This window comes from Chaetura pelagica, unplaced genomic scaffold (genome assembly GCF_000747805.2).
Source record: "Chaetura pelagica isolate M959 unplaced genomic scaffold, ChaPel_1.0 scaffold76, whole genome shotgun sequence".
Taxonomy (NCBI): domain Eukaryota; kingdom Metazoa; phylum Chordata; class Aves; order Apodiformes; family Apodidae; genus Chaetura; species Chaetura pelagica.
Window position 1 is genome coordinate 11,162,619 of NW_009970723.1, and position 19,266 is coordinate 11,181,884.

A 19,266-nucleotide genomic window follows, 5' to 3' on the forward strand; every position below is an offset into this window, starting at 1 on the left:
ATAAACATAGGAACTTCATGTTTACCCTTTTTTTTAAATTTTTTTTTGGCTTTCATAATACCTTTCAGGTTTGTAATGTTGCCAAATAAGAAATACCAGGTTTGAATAGTTACACATTGGTCAAGATCCCAGGTCAGGGGGTGGGCTGGAAGTGCTAACGGAGCTTCTCCTTACTCAGGTTTCGCTCTTTTATAACTGCTGAACGTTATTGTTTTTTGTCTTTTCAAATGTACAGAGGAACAGACGTGAGCCATAGTCATGAAGGTTAGTTTTGATGCCTTGAATTATATTTTTAAAATTACTAACAAAAGCCTTTTTCTTTCCCGTAGCCTTTTTTTACAATTATGAATCTTCACTGTTCACCAGACATCCACACATTTCTGTGCAAAGCCTTTGTCCCTGCTTGCCTGGACCAAATTCATGTGGTTAACCCTTGTCGAAACCTCTGTGAGAAAGTGTATTCGGACTGTAAGCAGTTGATGGACACTTTTGGAATCACGTGGCCTGAAGAGCTGGAATGTGCCAGGTCAGGTATTTTTCATGCTGACAGGTGGTGTGGGTAGTATTTTCCTAGACAGAGTTGAAAATCTGAGGCAGAATGTTAAGTAGTACCTTGCTTTCCCATCACTGGTGACCATACAGTGCTTATGCCTAAGACTGATTTTTTTGTTATTCAGATGATCATCTACGTTTCCTGCTGGTGACTTCTGTGCAACAAGGTTGTGCAGCAGTTCCCTTCAGTATTCAGATCCCTGCAAAAGGAAGTTTTTTACTCTTAAGTTTCTTAAAATTTAAAATATTGAACGTTTCAGCATAGAACTTCCTTTGGTTTCTGATCTCTAAACTACATCATCCTTAATTCACAGGGGTTTTATAAGTAATTGCTTATAAAATAAAGAAATAAAAAATACTCTGTATTTGAAAGGATGCAAAGTATTAGATAACCTTATCTTACTCCTAACTGCTGAAGTGTGCAAATGCAATTTTGTATTGCTTTTCCTGTACTGCCTGCAGAAGTCTGTTTTTGTTGGGTGTTTTTTTTAATTTCACCTTTTTTTCTCAAAGTTGCTCAGGTGTCTGTTGCAGAGAGAAGGCAGTTAATACTTCATTTGGGGAAGAAATTAGTCTATATATATTAAATGGAAACCACTGAAAATACTCCAGTGGCATCTTCTTGAGATTCAGACCTTCAACTGCAGCTTTTTTGTAAATTGTTGAGGCCAGAGGGGTTTCTCAGGGCAAGAAGTACAGGAAGGAGCAGAGAGTGCAGCCTCAAATAATTTTTCTAACTCCCATGCAGTTGCTAGTAGGACTGAGGAAAAGCTGGGACAATAGTGCTGTGCCATGATCCTTGGTAGAAATCCATAGCAGAGTGGATATGACAGATGGCATTAATGCCATTTCCTTTAGTTCTGCAGAAAAATTTAAAATGAGAAGGCATCAGCTTTGCCCATCCAGTGTGAGCTTCTGTGTGACCATAGTGCCACTCAGTGAAGCAAATGCTTTCAATAATTGTTTTGAAATTTTAGGAAAATGATAAGCAAATCCAGGTTATTTGATATCTCTTCCAAATGACCTTTTAAATCAAATTGTATTTTTTGCAGGAGTCCCTGCAGCTTTGATTTGTTCTATTACTGGTTGCATTTACTGAAATGGAACCTGCTCTGTTCCTACATTAAATGATTTCTGCCCAATAGCCAGAACAAACAAGTCCATGTTCGTAAAACAGCAGAGATACTACTGCAGCCTGTGGAAGAGCAGCTGGTGTGAGGATGGACAGTAACTGAATCTGCAGATTGACACTCTTGTATTCTGACAGACATACATGAAGTCTGTTAAGACATGGGAGAGTAAAGTTCACCCTGTTCCCATGCATACTGGTGCAGCCCATAGTTAATTAAAGAATCTGCTACAGAAACAGTTTTCTTAGTGATTAGTCTGGATTTAATGTGGACAGCATGATAATGCAGAGAAACAAAAACTGAAGGGATTTTTAGCTCAAGCTGAGCTTGCAAACTGACATGGAGGGACTCAATAGTGTTTGACAAAGAACATTTTGAGATAACAGAATCTTACCTTACAACCTGGGATGCAAACTTGTTTGTTCAAAATACATGCTTAAGCTTGGAATGCATGTAAATATAAATCCCATCTTGAGTAAATGCTTACCTGGTAGACTTATACTTACATAATCTACTTTGAAGATATGTCAAACACTGCTAATACTATATTAGCCATATAAAAACATCACATATTATGTCCAGTTAATGCCTTGAGCAATTTTAAAGTTAACATTATGGAGCTATTAAAAAAAAAAGCTAAAATAGTGGTGATTTTTTAAAAAAATGCTTATTTTTTTCTGCTCTTGTCTTTTTCAGTTAGGAAGTTTTGTTGTTGTCAGCAATGAAATATCACTGTAACACAAAAATATCATAATCATATACTAGTCATCAGTTAATTCTGTAGATACTGTCAGTCCTATTTTTGTGTTCCTTGATTGAAGCTTGTGGTTTGCTGTCTTGCATAGTCAATTGTTACATAGATTTAAAAAAAACCAACTATTGTAAATATTCATATATACATATGTAAAACTTCAGTAGGATTTAAGACTCTCAAAGAAAATTGCAATTTGAATAGTGTTTTATAAGCAATAACTTGTCTTCTCTAGCTGTTGTTTTAAATAGCTGTGTTGGAATGGTCTTATCTGAAAATATTTGAAGTCTTTTTTAAAACACCACCAGATTTTTTCATTCAATGCACATTTTGCATTATCTACAAAAGTGAACAGTGCTTAGAATCAGATTTTTTCATATTTCTAAGAAATAACTATAGTTGAGAATAAGAGTTAAAATCATTCCTCTTCTGTTTATTTATGTAGACTAGTCAGTTGTGATGAAACTGCTCCTGCTACTGCTGCTGTAACCACAAACATACATGGAACTCAGAAGACCCCAGGCCAGACCCGAAGGGATTATGGATTCTGGTGTCCACGGCACCTGCACACGACCAATGGACAAGGCTACAAGTTTCTAGGAATTGATCAGTGTGCACCCCCATGTCCTAATATGTACTTCAAAAACTATGAATTGGATGTTGCAAAAAGCTTCATTGGAATAGTTTCAATCTTTTGTCTTTGTGCTACGCTTTTCACATTCCTGACTTTTCTGATTGATGTTAAAAGGTTTAGGTACCCAGAGAGGCCCATCATCTATTACTCTGTCTGTTACAGCATAGTCTCTCTAATGTACTTCATTGGTTTCTTACTTGGGAACAGAACTGCCTGTAATGAGGCAGATGAGAAGCTAGAAATGGGTGAAACAGTTGTTCTTGGCTCCCAAAACAAAGCCTGTACTGTCCTTTTCATGGTTTTGTATTTCTTCACTATGGCAGGAACTATATGGTGGGTGATTCTTACCATCACTTGGTTCCTTGCAGCGGGAAGGAAGTGGAGCTGTGAAGCCATTGCACAAAAGGCCATGTGGTTCCACGCGGTTGCGTGGGGAATACCTGGTTTTCTAACCATTATGCTCCTTGCGATGAACAAAGTTGAGGGGGACAATATCAGTGGAGTTTGTTTTGTGGGTCTCTACGATCTGGATGCCTCTCTGTACTTTGTGCTTTTGCCCTTGTGCCTTTGTGTTTTTTTCGGTCTCTCTCTTCTTTTAGCTGGTATTATTTCTTTAAATCACGTGCGGCAAGTCATACAGCACGACGGCAGAAACCAGGAGAAGCTTAAGAAATTCATGATCCGAATCGGGGTTTTTAGTGGCTTGTACTTAGTGCCACTTGTATCACTTCTGGGATGCTATGTCTATGAGCTGGTGAACCGAAAAATCTGGGAAACGACTTGGGTATTTGACCATTGTGACCAGTACCATATTCCTTGTCCTTACCAGGCAAGTAGCAGTTTCTTTTATATATATTACTGGAACATTAATTAACAAAACCCCTTATGCATCACCACATCTACTGTGCAGTTAGTAAATTATTTTCATATTAAGTAGTCAGTCCAAGAAATGGAGTAATACACTTTTAAAGTAAAAATGTATGGTATCACACTTCTGCTCTGAAATTTTTCACTAATCAAATTGATAGTTAATCAAATGGAATTCCAACTGACAGTTCTAAAGGGATTATATGATCTTTAAAATAGCTGAACTTCATGGTACGGATTTTGTTGGAGGAGGATCATTCTTCACAGTATCTATTCCTAAATGTAGTTGCTCAGTATTTGGGTGCCTAGCTCAGTATCAAAGTACCTAAGGTGAGTTTGCATCGATTTCAGTTGAAGCTGAAGTAATGATTCTAGAAAATTGAGTCAGAATTGGATTTAAAATGTTACTTATAACCATAGATAAAAAAAGATGAAAGTGATTTTGTCTTCAAAGTGAAGTCTAAAACACTTGAAACTACAGAACAAATTTCCAGTATAATTTTTCCATGTTATCTGTAATTTACAGGCAGATTTTCAGCAATACAAAAATTTAAAAAAAAAAAGAAACCCAAGAAAACAAACCAACCAACTGCCCCCCAAAAAACAACCCTCAATAAAAAAACAAAACAAACAAACAAACAAAACCCCCAAACAATCCAACAGCACTCTTAATCGTGGATGTGTTAATATTTAACATTTGACTCTTATAAAACAACTTCCTTGGAAAGGCTTTTAAAGTAAATCTGCCCACGTTCAGTACTCTCTATGGAATAAATCCCTTGTAAGTACATAAAACTCCCTGCAATCACAAATAATTTGTGGTTTTTCTTTCCATTTAAGAACAAATAAAAAAGAAGACACCGTCACTAAGAGAAACAGAGGTGTCTGATGTCAAGTGCTTTGCACTTACCATCTATGTTTTTACTGCAATCAACCATCATTAAAAAGAGGAAGATAACCAGCCATTATGGAATGATGAGGCTTGATCCTTCAGCATTCTTAAACTTGATCTGTATCCTCTGTTGAATTCAGTGGAAGCTAAGAGAAGTGCAGCTCACGGAGTTCTTGGTTATTTTTACTTCCATTACTGTTCTAAATGAATGCGTTTTGTCTTCCATGGGCTTTGCACTGGTCTCTTTATCAACCTAAATGGTCCAAAACATCCAAAGTTGAAAAAAAGGCTTTTCTGCTTCCAGAAAAACAAACACAACAAAAAGCAAACTTCTTTTGTAATGCTTAAATAGAATTACTTGGCATAATAAAGCAGAAAACGCATGAGTTCTCAGCCTCTAATTAACCTATTGGAAAGAGGAAATAGCCACAGAGTGTTGCACAAGGACATACTTCATGGAATCTGTCCCTGTAATAAACAGCATGTGCTAACTGCAGGCTAGCTTCAAGTATGGTGCTCAGCTGTGGCTTACCTGAGCCAGCTGGTAGACATTGGCCAGATCAAAGCCAAATAAAAACCCCTTCAGTTTAAGTAGTTAATCTTACCTGCCTAACAAAAATGGTGACTTTCATAGATGGGACTGGCAGATAAGCCAGCTAACATAAATTAAATTTGCAGCATGGGAGCAGAAGATAATAATCTCTTACTGAGTTAAATGTCTGGGCTCCTGTGATCATGTTCTGCAAACAGGGGGATTAATTTTGCAACAGAGAACTACTACGAAGCCCTGCGGCTCCTGGAAGATGGTGTCTAAATCTGATTAACTCCCAACTCATCTGTTTACTGTTTCTTTTAAGTTGAAGGGATAAATCTTACATGTGCAATCTATTTCTGAAGAATTTGACTACTAATGCTATTACCTCCCCCCACAGTTATCTTTCCTTTCAATTTAAAAGAAAATATTTCCTTTTGAGTAATCTCCTGTCTGTGTATTCAGCCACAGACATCAGCAAGGTCTGACTTGACTGTACATGTCTCACGTTTGTCAACGGTACAAGCCTCAACAAAGAACAACAGCCATGAGGAGAAAGTAATTTACATAACTTGTTTGCTTTTTGTGTTTAAAAAAATAAACTAACAAGTATATTTTCTTCTTTGCATTTAATAAACTTTACTATCTTCTAGGCAAAGGCACTAGCAAGACCAGAAATATTTTTGTTTCTGATGAAATATTTGCTGACATTAATTGTTGGCATATCTCCAGTCTTCTGGGTGGGAAGTAAAAAGACTTGTTCTGAATGGGCCAATTTCTTCAACAGAAACCGTAAAAGAGAGTAAGAACATTTTTATTCCTATTTTTAAAGTGTATACTTTAAAATAAGTTGGCTTTCAGGCATGTTTCTTTAAATGTAGCGTAGGTGATCAAAATGTTGTCCTCAGACCCTTTCTCTTTTGGAGTCTAAATGCTGCATATGGGCATCAGCAAAATTCAGTTGGAGTCTATGAAGTTTTATGTATGCAATGAATTTTTTATATCATTCTCAAAAGATAAAAAATATTCTCTTCTGCTGGTTTGTTCCCTTTCATAGAGCAGAAGACATTGTTGTCTTTAGCATTGGCTAATGCATCTTCTGTTTCCAGTTGAATGAGGGAAGATCATTTCAGCCATCAGTGTAATTCTTTCACATGCTCTGACTACTTCATTTGGCACCATGCTTAGCTGTGTTTGCTATCATGCAATGAAAACATCCTCTGCCTTTCTCTTCTGCCAGGCTTGTCTGGTTTTAAAACTAGTTTTCATTGAACCCTCCTTAGTATCAGTTTTCGTGTTAATCTACTGTTCCTTATTTTTTTTGGTCTGAAACAGAATGATTCCATTTTATTACTTAATATTAGTAAATTTATATCTGTGCATTTAAACATATTATAAATGCCATTTCGAGTTCTCATAGTTGTAATTTTTTCCATTCATTTTATTCCTTGATTCTGTCTTTTTAGATTATCTGTGTCACTCATAAATTACACTGTGTCTTTAGTTATTTATATTTCTTTGGATTTCCCAAGGCAGCAGTCCTTAAGCTCCTGTTATTTTACATCTACATTCCTTGATGGTGAGCTTATAGCTGCCTTTCCCTCTTGCCTCTTTTCCCATTTCCTGTACAATTTTTTCTGGTGTTTCAGGTGTTAACTGCTTCCAGTGATAAGAATTTTAAAATACTTCAGTCAATTTTACAATGCTTACCTTTTTTTCACTTGAGCAAGATTGACTGTACGTAAGTTTAATTTGGTTATACAGCTGCTTATGAGTTAATTCTGCTTTCCTCTCTTAGATGACTAATCTACTGAAGTCATTGGATCTACTTGCAGAAGTAAGAAATGTAGAAATCTGCTTCATGTAATTGTTCCACAGACATAATTATTTTGGAGCCATTCTGATCAGATTTTTTTCTCCTCTTTTCACATATGGGTTTTTTTCCCTTCTGGTCATTAACATCCACCTCAGACTGCATCACGGGTTTCTCTTCTTTTGTGTTTTTTGAGTATGAAGCTGTATGACATGTTATCTGTGGTTATCCTCCTCATTCAGTTCCGTGCTTCTATTTTCTTTCAGTCCAATCAGCGAGAGTCGACGAGTGCTACAAGAATCATGTGAATTTTTCTTGAGGCACAATTCCAAAGTTAAACATAAAAAGAAGCACTACAAATCAACTTCACACAGGTTGAAAGTCATTTCAAAGTCAATGGGGACTAGCACGGGTGGCACAACAAATCATGGAACTTCTGCAGTAGCGATCACTAATCATGATTACTTAAGCCAAGAGACTGTTGCGGAAATTAAAACCTCTCCAGAGACATCTGAGAAGGAGACAGAGGCTGATGGAACATCAGCCCAGAGGGCTGAGGAAGGTGAAAACAGTGGAGATCAAATGTTATCTAGTTCTAAACTGACAGTGGATCAGGTGGAAAGAAGAAACAAAGCAGATAGCACGTGTGATATGAGTAGCTTGGCTGAGAGTATGAGGAGAGTAGGTGAAGGAAGGTAAGGCTCCTTAACCCAGTCTTTTTCTTGTTTGTGTGTATTACCACTATTTTGGTTAGTTTTCTGTTTCTTCTCTTTGAAGAATCGGTGTACTCTCAGTATACAATTAACACTCAGTAGCTGTCAAGAGGACTGTAATTCTTACAAACTAATTCATATGGCCACATACATTTAGCATATGTGTGGGCTATTTTACATTTTGGTAGGATTCTTTTCCTTTTAAATGTTGAGTGTTGGAGCTTCACCTTGTAGGATATTGTTGAACACTGACCCTCAAGAAATCTGTGGCTGCAATGCAACTATTTTGATAAGGTGACATGTCTGAAAAGTAATATCCTCAACTTCCAAAAGAATACAAAACTGCGTTGTGTTCTCTTGAAAAGAATATAGGTTAAGATATTATTTCATTGCTAAAACTGTATTTTTTCCAGTGTAATGCACTGTGCTTAAAATTTACTTACTGTGTCTTATTTTTCATTACTTACAGAATAACTCCTAAAAATGATGTTATTGATTCTCCTCCATTACTAAGCAGCTGTTCCCAAGTACCTGATGTCTCTCAGTCAGGTTCTGTATCACTGCTTGTCTACTCAGCTTCAGACATCAGAAGAGAGCTGGATTCAAGAAACAGTTCAAACCCCTGAAAGACTATTGTTTTATATTAACATTTTCAATGTATAAAACTGATTTGGATTCCGTGTTACACTGGAAATAACAGATATTCTGTGCCTTATTAAAAAACACGTCTCGCTTTGCACTTAAATGTAAGTTTTGTTATGGGGGCACTTAGCAATAATGTACTATATTTTTAATCCTACCCAGGAATAATGGAAATTGAAGTTCTATAGAACACAGCTGGATTGACTGGTAGTAATTTAAGAAAACCATGAAAGAAAAAATATTCCAAAAAAAAAGAAAACTTTCTAATGAATTGCATTAAAATAATGCTTAGAAAGCACTGTTACTTTTAAAGGCATGAAAGTATCATCTACATTTTTGATGGTTTTTAAATCTTATAATTTTTTTTTCTCCTTTCTACTATGTTTTAAACAGCAGTATCACTTAAATAAGGGATACACAAATGTATAAATACTCTAAACTTTGTGTCATGATGTATCAATTATAGCACTGTTTTATGGTAGCTTGTACACTGAATATGAAAGGGAATTGAGTTGTCATGATTTATTTTGTACATAAAAATTAATTTTGTAAATAACTGACTGCATAAGGTCAATATTTAGAACTACTGTTTTGTATGTATTGTACAAACTTGGTGAAGTTAACATGCTTCCCTTAGGTGTTACTGAAGTCAACAGCACTGTGGTGATCAGGCAGTGTTACTCAGTTCTGAGTAAAGCAGATTGTAACTTCTACATAAACACGTACCAAACACTGCACCTGGGGCAATGCTGGTCAGACATCTGTGCATCCTGTTGCAGGGATAATGCAGCACTCACTGCTAATGCTTCCCTGAGCCCCTCCTGCTCTGGTGTCCAGTGCACTGTGCCAGAGATAAAACCACTTCCAGTCCATGGTGGCATGGGGGACAGAGTCTGAAGTGTACACTTTGGGTTCTTTTACTGAGCTGCAGTGAAGGTGTATGTTTCATGTTGTTTCTATGCAAGTAACTTAATGCTTTTTTAATTCTGTAGAGAAATATCTTGCAGAAAATACATGGTTACTAATATACAGGCTTTTAAAATGATATATTGACTGAAGATGAGATACTTGTTCTACAAAGCTTAATTTTCTATATGCTACTGCAATATTTTTATTTAATCAAAAAGGCCTTAATGCATGTAGCCTTTCTTATGATAGGATGATTCTCAAGAGCAAGTACTACTGATGTGGATAGGAATTTCATTGTTTGGCTCTTCAGAAAACCTGGCTTAAATGAAGTCAGTGTGATTTATTACTTGAGGTAATTTGGAGTCAGGATTTTGTTGTTTTCTAAACCTAAATGCCGGTGCGTTTTGTAAAACTCTTCACCATCTCGCATTTGATTATATAGGAATATTTTTATACTACGCAGAGAAATGTCTGTGTTCCAATTTGGGCAGCATTCATGGAAACCCTTTGAAGAATCAAGCAAAATGGCAGAGTACAAAGGTCATGTAAATGCTGAATCAATAGGAACTACAGTTCTGATAAACCAAAGTTCCTTGTTTTATCCATGTATTTAAAATTGAATGTATTTACCTTTCTATTACAGCATCTGCATTTTAGCATTTTTAATTTATTACCTTACATAGGACATGCTATTTCTTTTATAATTTCCTTATTGTTCTTGCTGCTGAGAAGGACAGTGAGAAAAATCTGAAAAATCTCCTGTGAAAATGCACACTAAATACCCTTCGTTCTTGTAGTCATGTTTGTAATGGGCAACTTTATACACATGTTCAGTAGTTTCTTTGTTACTGTCTTTGTTAGTAATAAAATATACTGTTATATAGTAAGAGCCTCTGAGTTGGTGTTTCTTAATATCTAGGTGCATTATGTTTGGTGCTCTATAACTTTAGTATTTTTGCACCAAAGGCACTGAATTGTATTTTTTCTTAGAGCTATGTGAGGTAGTAAGTATTGCAGTGTTTTTCTCCTTCCTGTGTAAATTCAGAAACTGAGAACAATGTGAGGAGTTGTTCACACCAACACTGACAGTTATGAAGAAATGAGAAGCTGAACTAGTTCTTTTATCCTAATATCCAACACCATTCTTTCTTTTATGCCATCTAGTTAGAGACTTCCTTTAGATCCCATAGGATATGTGTTTCCAGACTGTTCTCTTGTTGCAACCTTCTTCAAATATTCATATACATTTTTAGTTTAATATTATTCCCTTCTTTAGGTAGTTTGGAGAAAGCAATGAATGCTTTTGTGGTAATTGTTCTAAAAAAGATAAGCACCAAGTAATTTTGAAGTTACAGCAATACCTTGGGCTGAAAATTAGGTACATTTTCAAATAACTGTAAATTAATAACTAAGCAATAACCATAACGTGCATTGGAAGTGAAATATATTGGTGGTGGAATGAAACTTGCAGCTCTTGTGTGTTCCAGTGCTGCAGTCCCAGAAATAATACACAGAATGTGGGTTCCCAAGGTGACCTTGATAGCTAAAGAGGTGGTGACCCCAGATGCGTTCATCTTGAAGTATACAAGTAGTACCTGGGAGGTAAACAGTTAAACAGTTGCTTAAGTGCCGATTAAATTGCTGGGGGAAAGGAAACTGAAAGAAAAGAGGTGCAGAGGTAAGACAGGGTATGGAAGACTGCAACTGCCTTACACTGATGTTCCATAGAGAAGCTCCATCAGCTTAAGTAATTTAATTGAGACTGGCTCTCTTCAGAAAGATGCACTATAAATCCAACAATTTACAAGACTGTTACAGCCATTTTAGTCTCGTTTTCTGCTTCTGTTTGCAGAAACCTGGAATAAAGGATATCAACAACTTCTCTTAAGGCTTAAAATATATTTGCCAAATGGTCTTTTACAGCTGTCATAAATCACTTCAAAGTAAGCATTACATTTGGTTTGGAGGGGGCATAGAAAATCTTTCAAAGGACAAGATAAATTTAACATGCTAGATCATATTTCGTTTGTGATATAAACAGCACCTGAGATTGCCACTACTGTAGTTTTATGGTACATTTTGTGTATGCTCTATTTTACTGTGCTGCTTTTTTTGTTTTGTTTTAGTGAAAATTGGTACAAAGTGAACCTGGAGTATAAAAGAAAGCAATGCACATATTTGGAAAAAATAGTCCAGGTTTGCAAAACCAACCCAGGATATGGAAAATAGTGGTATTTTGTTTCTCTTTGTATCATTTGAAAGGTGCTGTTAGCAGATAATAAGAAAAATTTCTGCAGTATTTAAAATACTTTTAAATCCGTTTGCTTTTTTAAACTTAAAAAAAGCCAGTTCAGGTATGCAGGACTAACAAGCTGAAGCACTTCTTTTTTTTCTTTGCAGATTTTTAATTGACTTACAGAGAACATTTGGTCCCTTTTCCATACAGGATGTGGGATATACTTGTTTTAAAGCCTGTCAAATGTAGTTGAATTTCAGAGGTAAAAAACCTCCACATTTAAATGTGAAGAGTTGAACTTTATTAGAAAGTTTAGCATTCTGCTAAGCAGTGGAAAATGCAGTAGCTGAGTAGGATGAGGAATCATGTTTCTCTTTGAAGTTTGACCACCCAGTCTCCGTGTTCAGCTTCCGCAGGCATGTCCCCCTGGCTCTGGCTGCTTCTTGGTGGCTCTTGGGAGGGATCAGCCGCTCTGCTCTGCCGCCGGCGCGGGAGGGGTCCCTGCCAGCACCCACCACACCATTCACAGCCATTTAGATGGCTGGCACCAAAGGTTATTTTGGAGTCTCAGAAGAATAAATGTGGTTTCCTGTGCATTGCCTCTTTTTTTTTTTTTTTTTTTTTTTGCACTTCTTATTTTCCTTGTATTTTTGTCCTTTATCATATTTAGGGTTTGGGTTTTTTTAATGGACTAGAGTTTGGGGAACCTGTACCACGCCTTCATCTACTTTGTATCTCTAGAAGCAGAGATTGGAGTATCTTTCTGATGTGCATCTATGAAGTCTGCTTCTGTGTATTAACTGGATTTTGCTTCCTATTAAAAAGCTCTTGAGATGCAAAGTATAATTAAAGGATTAAGAACATGCTGGGACATTTATATCTGAGCTCTTAATTAATCCTTATTCCTGGTATTACAACTTGTTTATCAAAACTAAATCTGAAAGAAAAGTTTGCTTTTTTGAGGTCTTGCTAGTTAAAAAAAAAAATAGCAAACGTGCATTATCTTTAAACGTACAAAGAGCGACCTTCTTTAAATGGCTGACAGCTGGTTTCTCAGTGCAAACAGAAGCTGGAGAGAATTGTTTCTACAAGAGTTGTGTGGAAGAAATCAGTTTTTGTGGAAAGGAAGTGCTAACTGGGCACCTGATACTGGGCGTAGGTGAACAGGAGGGACACTGATCTCCAGCCTAGAGAGTGCTCTTGGGTGTGGCAGGAGAGCCATGAGAGAACATCAAGTGTTGTAAGTGGAGAGGAAGGCACTGATACTTTAGAACTCACTCTTGACCTACAAGGTGGAGAGAAACTGCAAGAAGGTTTTTGAAGTTACAGAGGTGATAGTGAGATCTTTAGACACGGTCACCCGAAGGATCTTAACAGGAAAAAGTACATTCCATGTTGGTCCTGCATGAAGGATGACCAAAATATCTATATTTTTATGAAGATAATGTTCATCACAGTTTATCTTCCTGGTCTGCCTGAAACTGGTTCATAAGAAATTACATGGGTACAAAAATAAGACAGTGCCAGATAAGGTCCTGAATGGAATTATTATGAACTTAGTTAGTTGACAGCTTAAGCCAGCTGGGAAGCTGTGTTCTTCCCAGTGCCACCCCTAGGAGTATCATACCTACTACCTGGAAGTGCATGTAGGTCTTGAATGACCCAGCCAAAGACCACAGGATTGTCGGAGTTGGAAGGGGCCTCCAGAGATCATCCATTCCAACTTCCCCACTAAAGCAGGATCCCCTAGAGCACTCAGGACTGCATCGGGCAGGTCTTGAATATCTCCAGAGAAGTAGACTCCACAACCTCCCTGGGCAGTCTGTTCCAGAGCCCTGTTGCCATCACCATGAATAAGTTTTCTGTTGTGTTCAGATGGAACTTCCTATGTTCCAGTTTGTGCCCATTGTCCCTTGTCCTGTCACTGGGCACTACTGAAAAGAGTCTGACTCCATTTTCCCCACACCCACACTGTAGATACTTACAGACACTAGAAAGTTCTTCCTTCAACCTTGAGATGGAGGATTTGAGGATGCCAAAGCACCTGGACAGGTTTCTTGGCACTGGGTTTTGGTCACCGATGTTGTACACTGGGCACAGTTCTCTCTGGGACTTGCTCTCCTTCCAGATTCCTACAAGCAGGGCTGCAACCCAGACTTCCAGCTAATTCACTACAGTGGTTAACAATTCAGACGTATCATTCTATGAAATGTGAAAAGATGGCACTGGCAGGGGTGTGAGATGCCACTGAGTGGATGAGATGCAAATGTGTCTGGCTTTATGAAGTCAGGACTCACCATGGAAATTAATTTGAGATATTTTTCTTAGAATATTATTTTAGTAAATGGGACATCATGGATGTGAGATGCATGGTTTCAGGAACGCCGTGGGCTCCAGACTCCACCACTACATACAACAGGCAGAACTACAGCCACCATACATGTCCAGATCTGTTACCACTAAGTTGTGGCTCTGGTCCTCTCTCTCAGTTTCTCCTCTGAGACAGGAAGGTTTCTGTAACTTTTGAGTGTCCTGGGCTAATTAGTTTGTTTCTGTGACCAAATCCTCTTGCATCCACAGGCTTCTGTGTACTTTATGTGTGCCAGCTATGGTGGCTGTAGACCTCTGGTTTCTGTAAGCCAACCTGAAGCACTTCACAGCCCTTCCTCAGCCTGCAGCCCGCTCCTCATTGCTACATTGCCTCTTCTGAGAAACTCCTTTTCTTGCTGACTACAAATTACCAAATATTTCAAAGTTCAAGTTTAATTGTAGAATTATCATTAATTGGAGGTATTGTCTGTGACAATGACAAGAGACCTATAGCAGTGCATTTAATGAATGGTGTAGAAAATCCAAGATCATTCCTTTCATTGAAGAAGCTTTCCTGTCTGAATGGAACATTGTATTTCATATCCAAATAACTATTTACTAGCACAGGATTCAAGGAAAGTCAGCTTTTCAGTTCTGCAGAAGGGCTTTCTATTCATCAATGATTCATGAGGCAGCCCAGTAATTTTGTACCACTGACTAATTCATAGCTGAGGAACAAATATTTCTCCTGACCCTCTGCTCTCTCCTTACACAAGATGATTCACTAGAGGCCCAGTGAATTTAAATTAAAACTGGACTGAATTAATTTTCTCATTCTACCATGTGCACAAGTCCTTGAGATACCCAATCTCACTGGACCTGTTTTGACCAGATGTGCTCCAGACACAGACACCCCTTCCAACCCAGTGTTTCCATGACTGCAACTGGGATCACACTGGCTGCTCTTGGGAGAGACAGTCTTGCAGAGGTACAGAACAGACTCCTTCAGAGTCAGACATTTGCAACCAGCAATCCACGAAAACAGGTCTCAGTATGGGCTTTCATCATCAAGTTTACATTATAGAAATGTCTGGACACCCTGAGTTATTCTTTATCAGTGAAGCAGACAGTTCTCCTAAATAGTTTTATAAAAGTTTATCTAACTCTGACAATTTGTGAGTGGTGTTTAGTTTAAGATATTCAGTGCTTCCATTGTTACTGTAAAAGGCACAGCAATAGGGAAATGCAACTGTAAAACAACGGATGAGTTGAGCAGGAAAAAAAATATGTGCTTAGAAGCCCCAGCAGGCTGTGAAAGGAACTGTTTCCACAAAATGAGCTCCTTGGTGTCTGACATATGCCCTGGTCTTGACTTTCAGGTACAAGTGTTAAGGATTTATCTCAGTAGAAAACTAATTTGAGTATTTAAAAGTCTTAACCCTCTCTCTAGTGTTTTCTATTGTGCAAAATAACAATATTTCCTATAGTAACATTAAGAATCACCATGTTCTTATTCAGAAGTAAAGAATTAACACAACTATGGGATTTTTCTCTCATTCATAAAATGCCATGGTCTTGTATGTGAAAGCAGGAATCCTCTTCTGCAGACAAGCCACCAAAGGCCTAGCATGTTCTTTCCAGACAGTTAAGCCCCTCTTGTCTTTGATAAACTCCATGATTATGCTCTAACCTCTGCCTATACTTTCTTGCTGTCATTCAGATGATAAATATATTTATTTTTTTTTCACAGCTTGCATAGTTAACTGTCAGGATGACTTGACTGTCACCTGGAGGTGTAGAGTCTCAGCAAGTAGACCATTGATACAACTTAAACTTTTAACTTTTTCTCAAAGGCAGAAACAGGACATCAGTGAGTATCACAATCCGCTAGAACTGATTTTTAAGGTTCAGCTGTTAATGTGTGTACCTGCAAAGCACTACTGTGACTACAATGCCATGCTTATCATTTTATGTGGAATCTACTGGAAGATTTTTTGGAATGGGTGTATCAGTGCTATTAAAGCAACAAAATAGAAAGAGTGAAGGTTTGGATTATTCTAAATATTAAAATGCTATATAAATAATATATTTAAATTAAAAGGTGTTAGAGGGATAAAGGTGAGAATCCCATTGATTTTTATGCAGTTCCAAAGTTTTTTTTGTGGAAGAAAATGAAATATGTTTCTTAATTCTGCAATACATTTCCCTGAAAGTTCCTACTTTGGTTTTCTTCTGTAGCAGTACAGATGGCTCTTTGTCCCCTCGATCAGACAGGCAGACTGCAAAGAGCCATTTGAGAAATTCAGCAGTCTCCTCTGATCTCAGCCAGCGTACAACTCACCCTGAAATATCAGTAATAAAGTGAATAAGAGCTAAATTATAAACTCCACAATTAAAAGCACTGAGGGTAGATCAGCAAAGGCCCTGGGTGTTGCGATGCTGAGCACGATGCTGCTGCTTTCCCTGGGGTGTGCACATGTCCCCCAGAGCAGTGCATAGCTAGGGCTGACAATCACAGCCAAAATCCCCAGACATCACCAGGACAGGGAAATGTATAAAGCAGTAAGAGTTAAAAGCAGATGAAAGGTCCAGGACTTGGCACTTACCTTACTGGGCCTCTTTTGGCTCAGGATCCTCAGCTGTGAAACTTCTGTAATACTTAGACACCTAAGTCTGGTATTCCTGGTTGTGAAAAGCCACACATAATATTCTTCCCATCTGAGAGGAATCTTTCTGAGTGGTTAAACCTTCTCTTCACTGTATGAGGAGACTCCTCTACTAGAGCTGTGTATTTTCTACCAGATTTGCAATATGGACCTGGTATTTCTTCATTCCCAGGCTCTGCATTAATAATGAACAATGGACTCCCATGATAAAATGCTCCTAATCTTTCCTGTTGTGGTTGTTTCACTTTGTGAAGACCAAGGAATGAATAGCAGTTATTTACTCTCTGAATTCAAACCAATTCTTTTAAAAGTAGTATTAATACACAGGAAGAGCTTGCACAAGAAAGGCAGAGGGACACAGTGACCCAGTGAGCAGACCCTTGAATTTAATCATTTCATAGCTCAGGTGAGTGGAAACACGTGTGCATATGAGCACATCCTCCTCTCCAGGCTTGTGTAGCTGTTTTTTGGGATGCTGGATGGCTATGTGTGGGGGAAAACCAGCTCAAGTAACAATGGAGACACTGCACTCATGACACCATCCTAGTGGTGTGAGCATCTGCTGAGAACAGCGCACTGACGGCGCCATGGTGACCTTGCATGAGCCTGCCTGGGTTGTGCAGCAGCACACTGGTCATGTGGAAGATTTTAGTGATATTTCAGTGGTGGATGTATGTATCTCAACATCTTTGCTGATATGAATGTAAAGCCACACATAAAAAAACATGTTCTGTATCATTTGGCAGTATGGGCAAGATGAAGGAATCATTAGTTGACGTAACATGGATCCTGTTTTGACGATGCTCAAGAAAGTTTAGTACAGCAGCCCCTTTTGCCCTGGAAATATTTAATGCAAAGCAAATCGGTAGTTCTAGTTCAATTTGAGTATCTCAACAACAGTTGCTGCCTTCAGAAGCATTTAAATAAGTCAAAAGCCCACAGAACATAAGCCTAACAGATGGTGAGGACTTGCTTGGAACGAAGCAGACAAAGGAGGATGTTGATATTTCTGTTTTGCAGATGGTAACACACATTGCAAGTCAAATGAGCACTAGGAACTGCACAGCACATCTATCAGAGCTCCAAACAGATGTCCCACCAAGTATTTGCTTAGACCTTCTTCTACAGTGCTCCTCAATTTGCTTTTCCAGGCAAAGCCAGCCACTTGGGATTGACAAGCTTCTAGCCCACACCCAGACTCTAATGGGGAGCATACCCAGGAGGGGAATTGCATATGGATGTATGTGCAAATGTTGCTATCTGAAATACTGAGTAACAGCATGAGGAAGGTGCACAGCACTGCTGTGCCATCTCCTGAAGAAATGAATTCTGTAACACAGAAGTTTGGCAGTCTGGGAAGGGACGTGCCTTAGCAACAGCCCGTATTGATGCCAGGGATCCCCAGCCACTTGGTAACGATGCCTGTGTGAACATGCACATTACAGAGACGTCAAACATTACATCTTCACAGCACAACCAGCGACCCGGAGCAGAGGCAGGAGGGTTTGCTGGCAGCTGCACACAATTGCACAATGAAGGCTCTGCAAGTGCATGTTCATGGATGTTCACTGGGGCTGTCACAAAAGCAATTGTTATAATTAAGGATTTACATCATCCCATACATTTTTCCACTGGGTTTAGGGACCCATTCCTATTTAGTAGCCATTTTATTAAGTTGTCTGGGTGTATCACTGCATTTCTCTGCAAGGCAGGAGCTCACACCTCAGCAATGCAGCTGACACCAGTTCCAGTGCTCAGGACAGTGTGTAACAGGGTTGATGAAAGCAGTGTGACCTGTGATGAAAATCTCACTTCACTGCTATTGTTCAGCAGTGAGGCTGTGGAAAGGGGAGAAAGGCAGAAGTGCCTTAAAGGGCAGGGGTAACTGCAGTCAGACCGATATAAAGAGGCTTAGTAAACACGAAAAGCTGGTTCTGCCTGGTCTCGTGTGAATAGCTCAACATCTTGTAACACACACTTCTACAGCAGAAATGTGCTTTTTTGTTAAATACTTCAGAAAAAAAAAAAAAAAAAAGTTGAAGCTTATCTCCCCCTTCTGGAAACTCTTCCTCTACAAACCCCACAGAGATTGCAATGTACAGAAGTCATATTCCAAGTATTTGATATTTCTATTTTTAATGCCAAAGCACATATAGCATTCTTTATTTCAGAGTGCTTTAATTTCTAGTATGATGAAAAATAAAATGTTCTTTTAAATAAAGGAAAATGAGATGTTTTACACTGGGTTCTTGACAATCTTCAGTCGGGCATCACCAAGTTCTTAAATAAAAGTCCAAACTCTACTGCTGTTCAAAAAAGCAGGATTTTGTGCCCTTACTTTGTGCTTCCGTTGAAATGAAGTGGGTGATTCATGCCCAGCTGCTGTTCCATCACCGCTTCCACTCCCAGTGCATCAGGCTCCTGCTGCGGCGTTAAGCGACTTCTTGGCAAAACAGCTCTTCCATGGGAAAGGTGTTATCATCTGCAGAGCAAATTCCTGAGGACTTGGAAGGCCTCGTTGCCTGGGAGGGATGGGGTGCCCCCCTCCTCGCCCCAACCCCACCTCGCCCCCGTTCGGCCAGGGGAGAGCTCGGCGGGGCCCGGCCCGAGGGGGCGGGA

General features: G+C 38.6%; 1 protein-coding gene across 1 annotated transcript in view; it reads left to right on the forward strand.

Annotated features, from left to right (window-relative positions):
• The window catches only part of FZD6 (frizzled class receptor 6), a 32,593-nt gene extending 24,083 nt beyond the window's left edge, over positions 1-8,510 (forward strand). The window contains exons 4-8 of the mRNA XM_010006528.1: positions 330-526; positions 2,879-3,896; positions 6,012-6,160; positions 7,438-7,866; positions 8,354-8,510. Coding sequence (XP_010004830.1) covers positions 330-526; positions 2,879-3,896; positions 6,012-6,160; positions 7,438-7,866; positions 8,354-8,510 — 1,950 coding nt within the window. The remainder of the gene's footprint in view (positions 1-329; positions 527-2,878; positions 3,897-6,011; positions 6,161-7,437; positions 7,867-8,353) is intronic.
• The last annotated feature ends 10,756 nt before the right edge of the window (positions 8,511-19,266 follow it).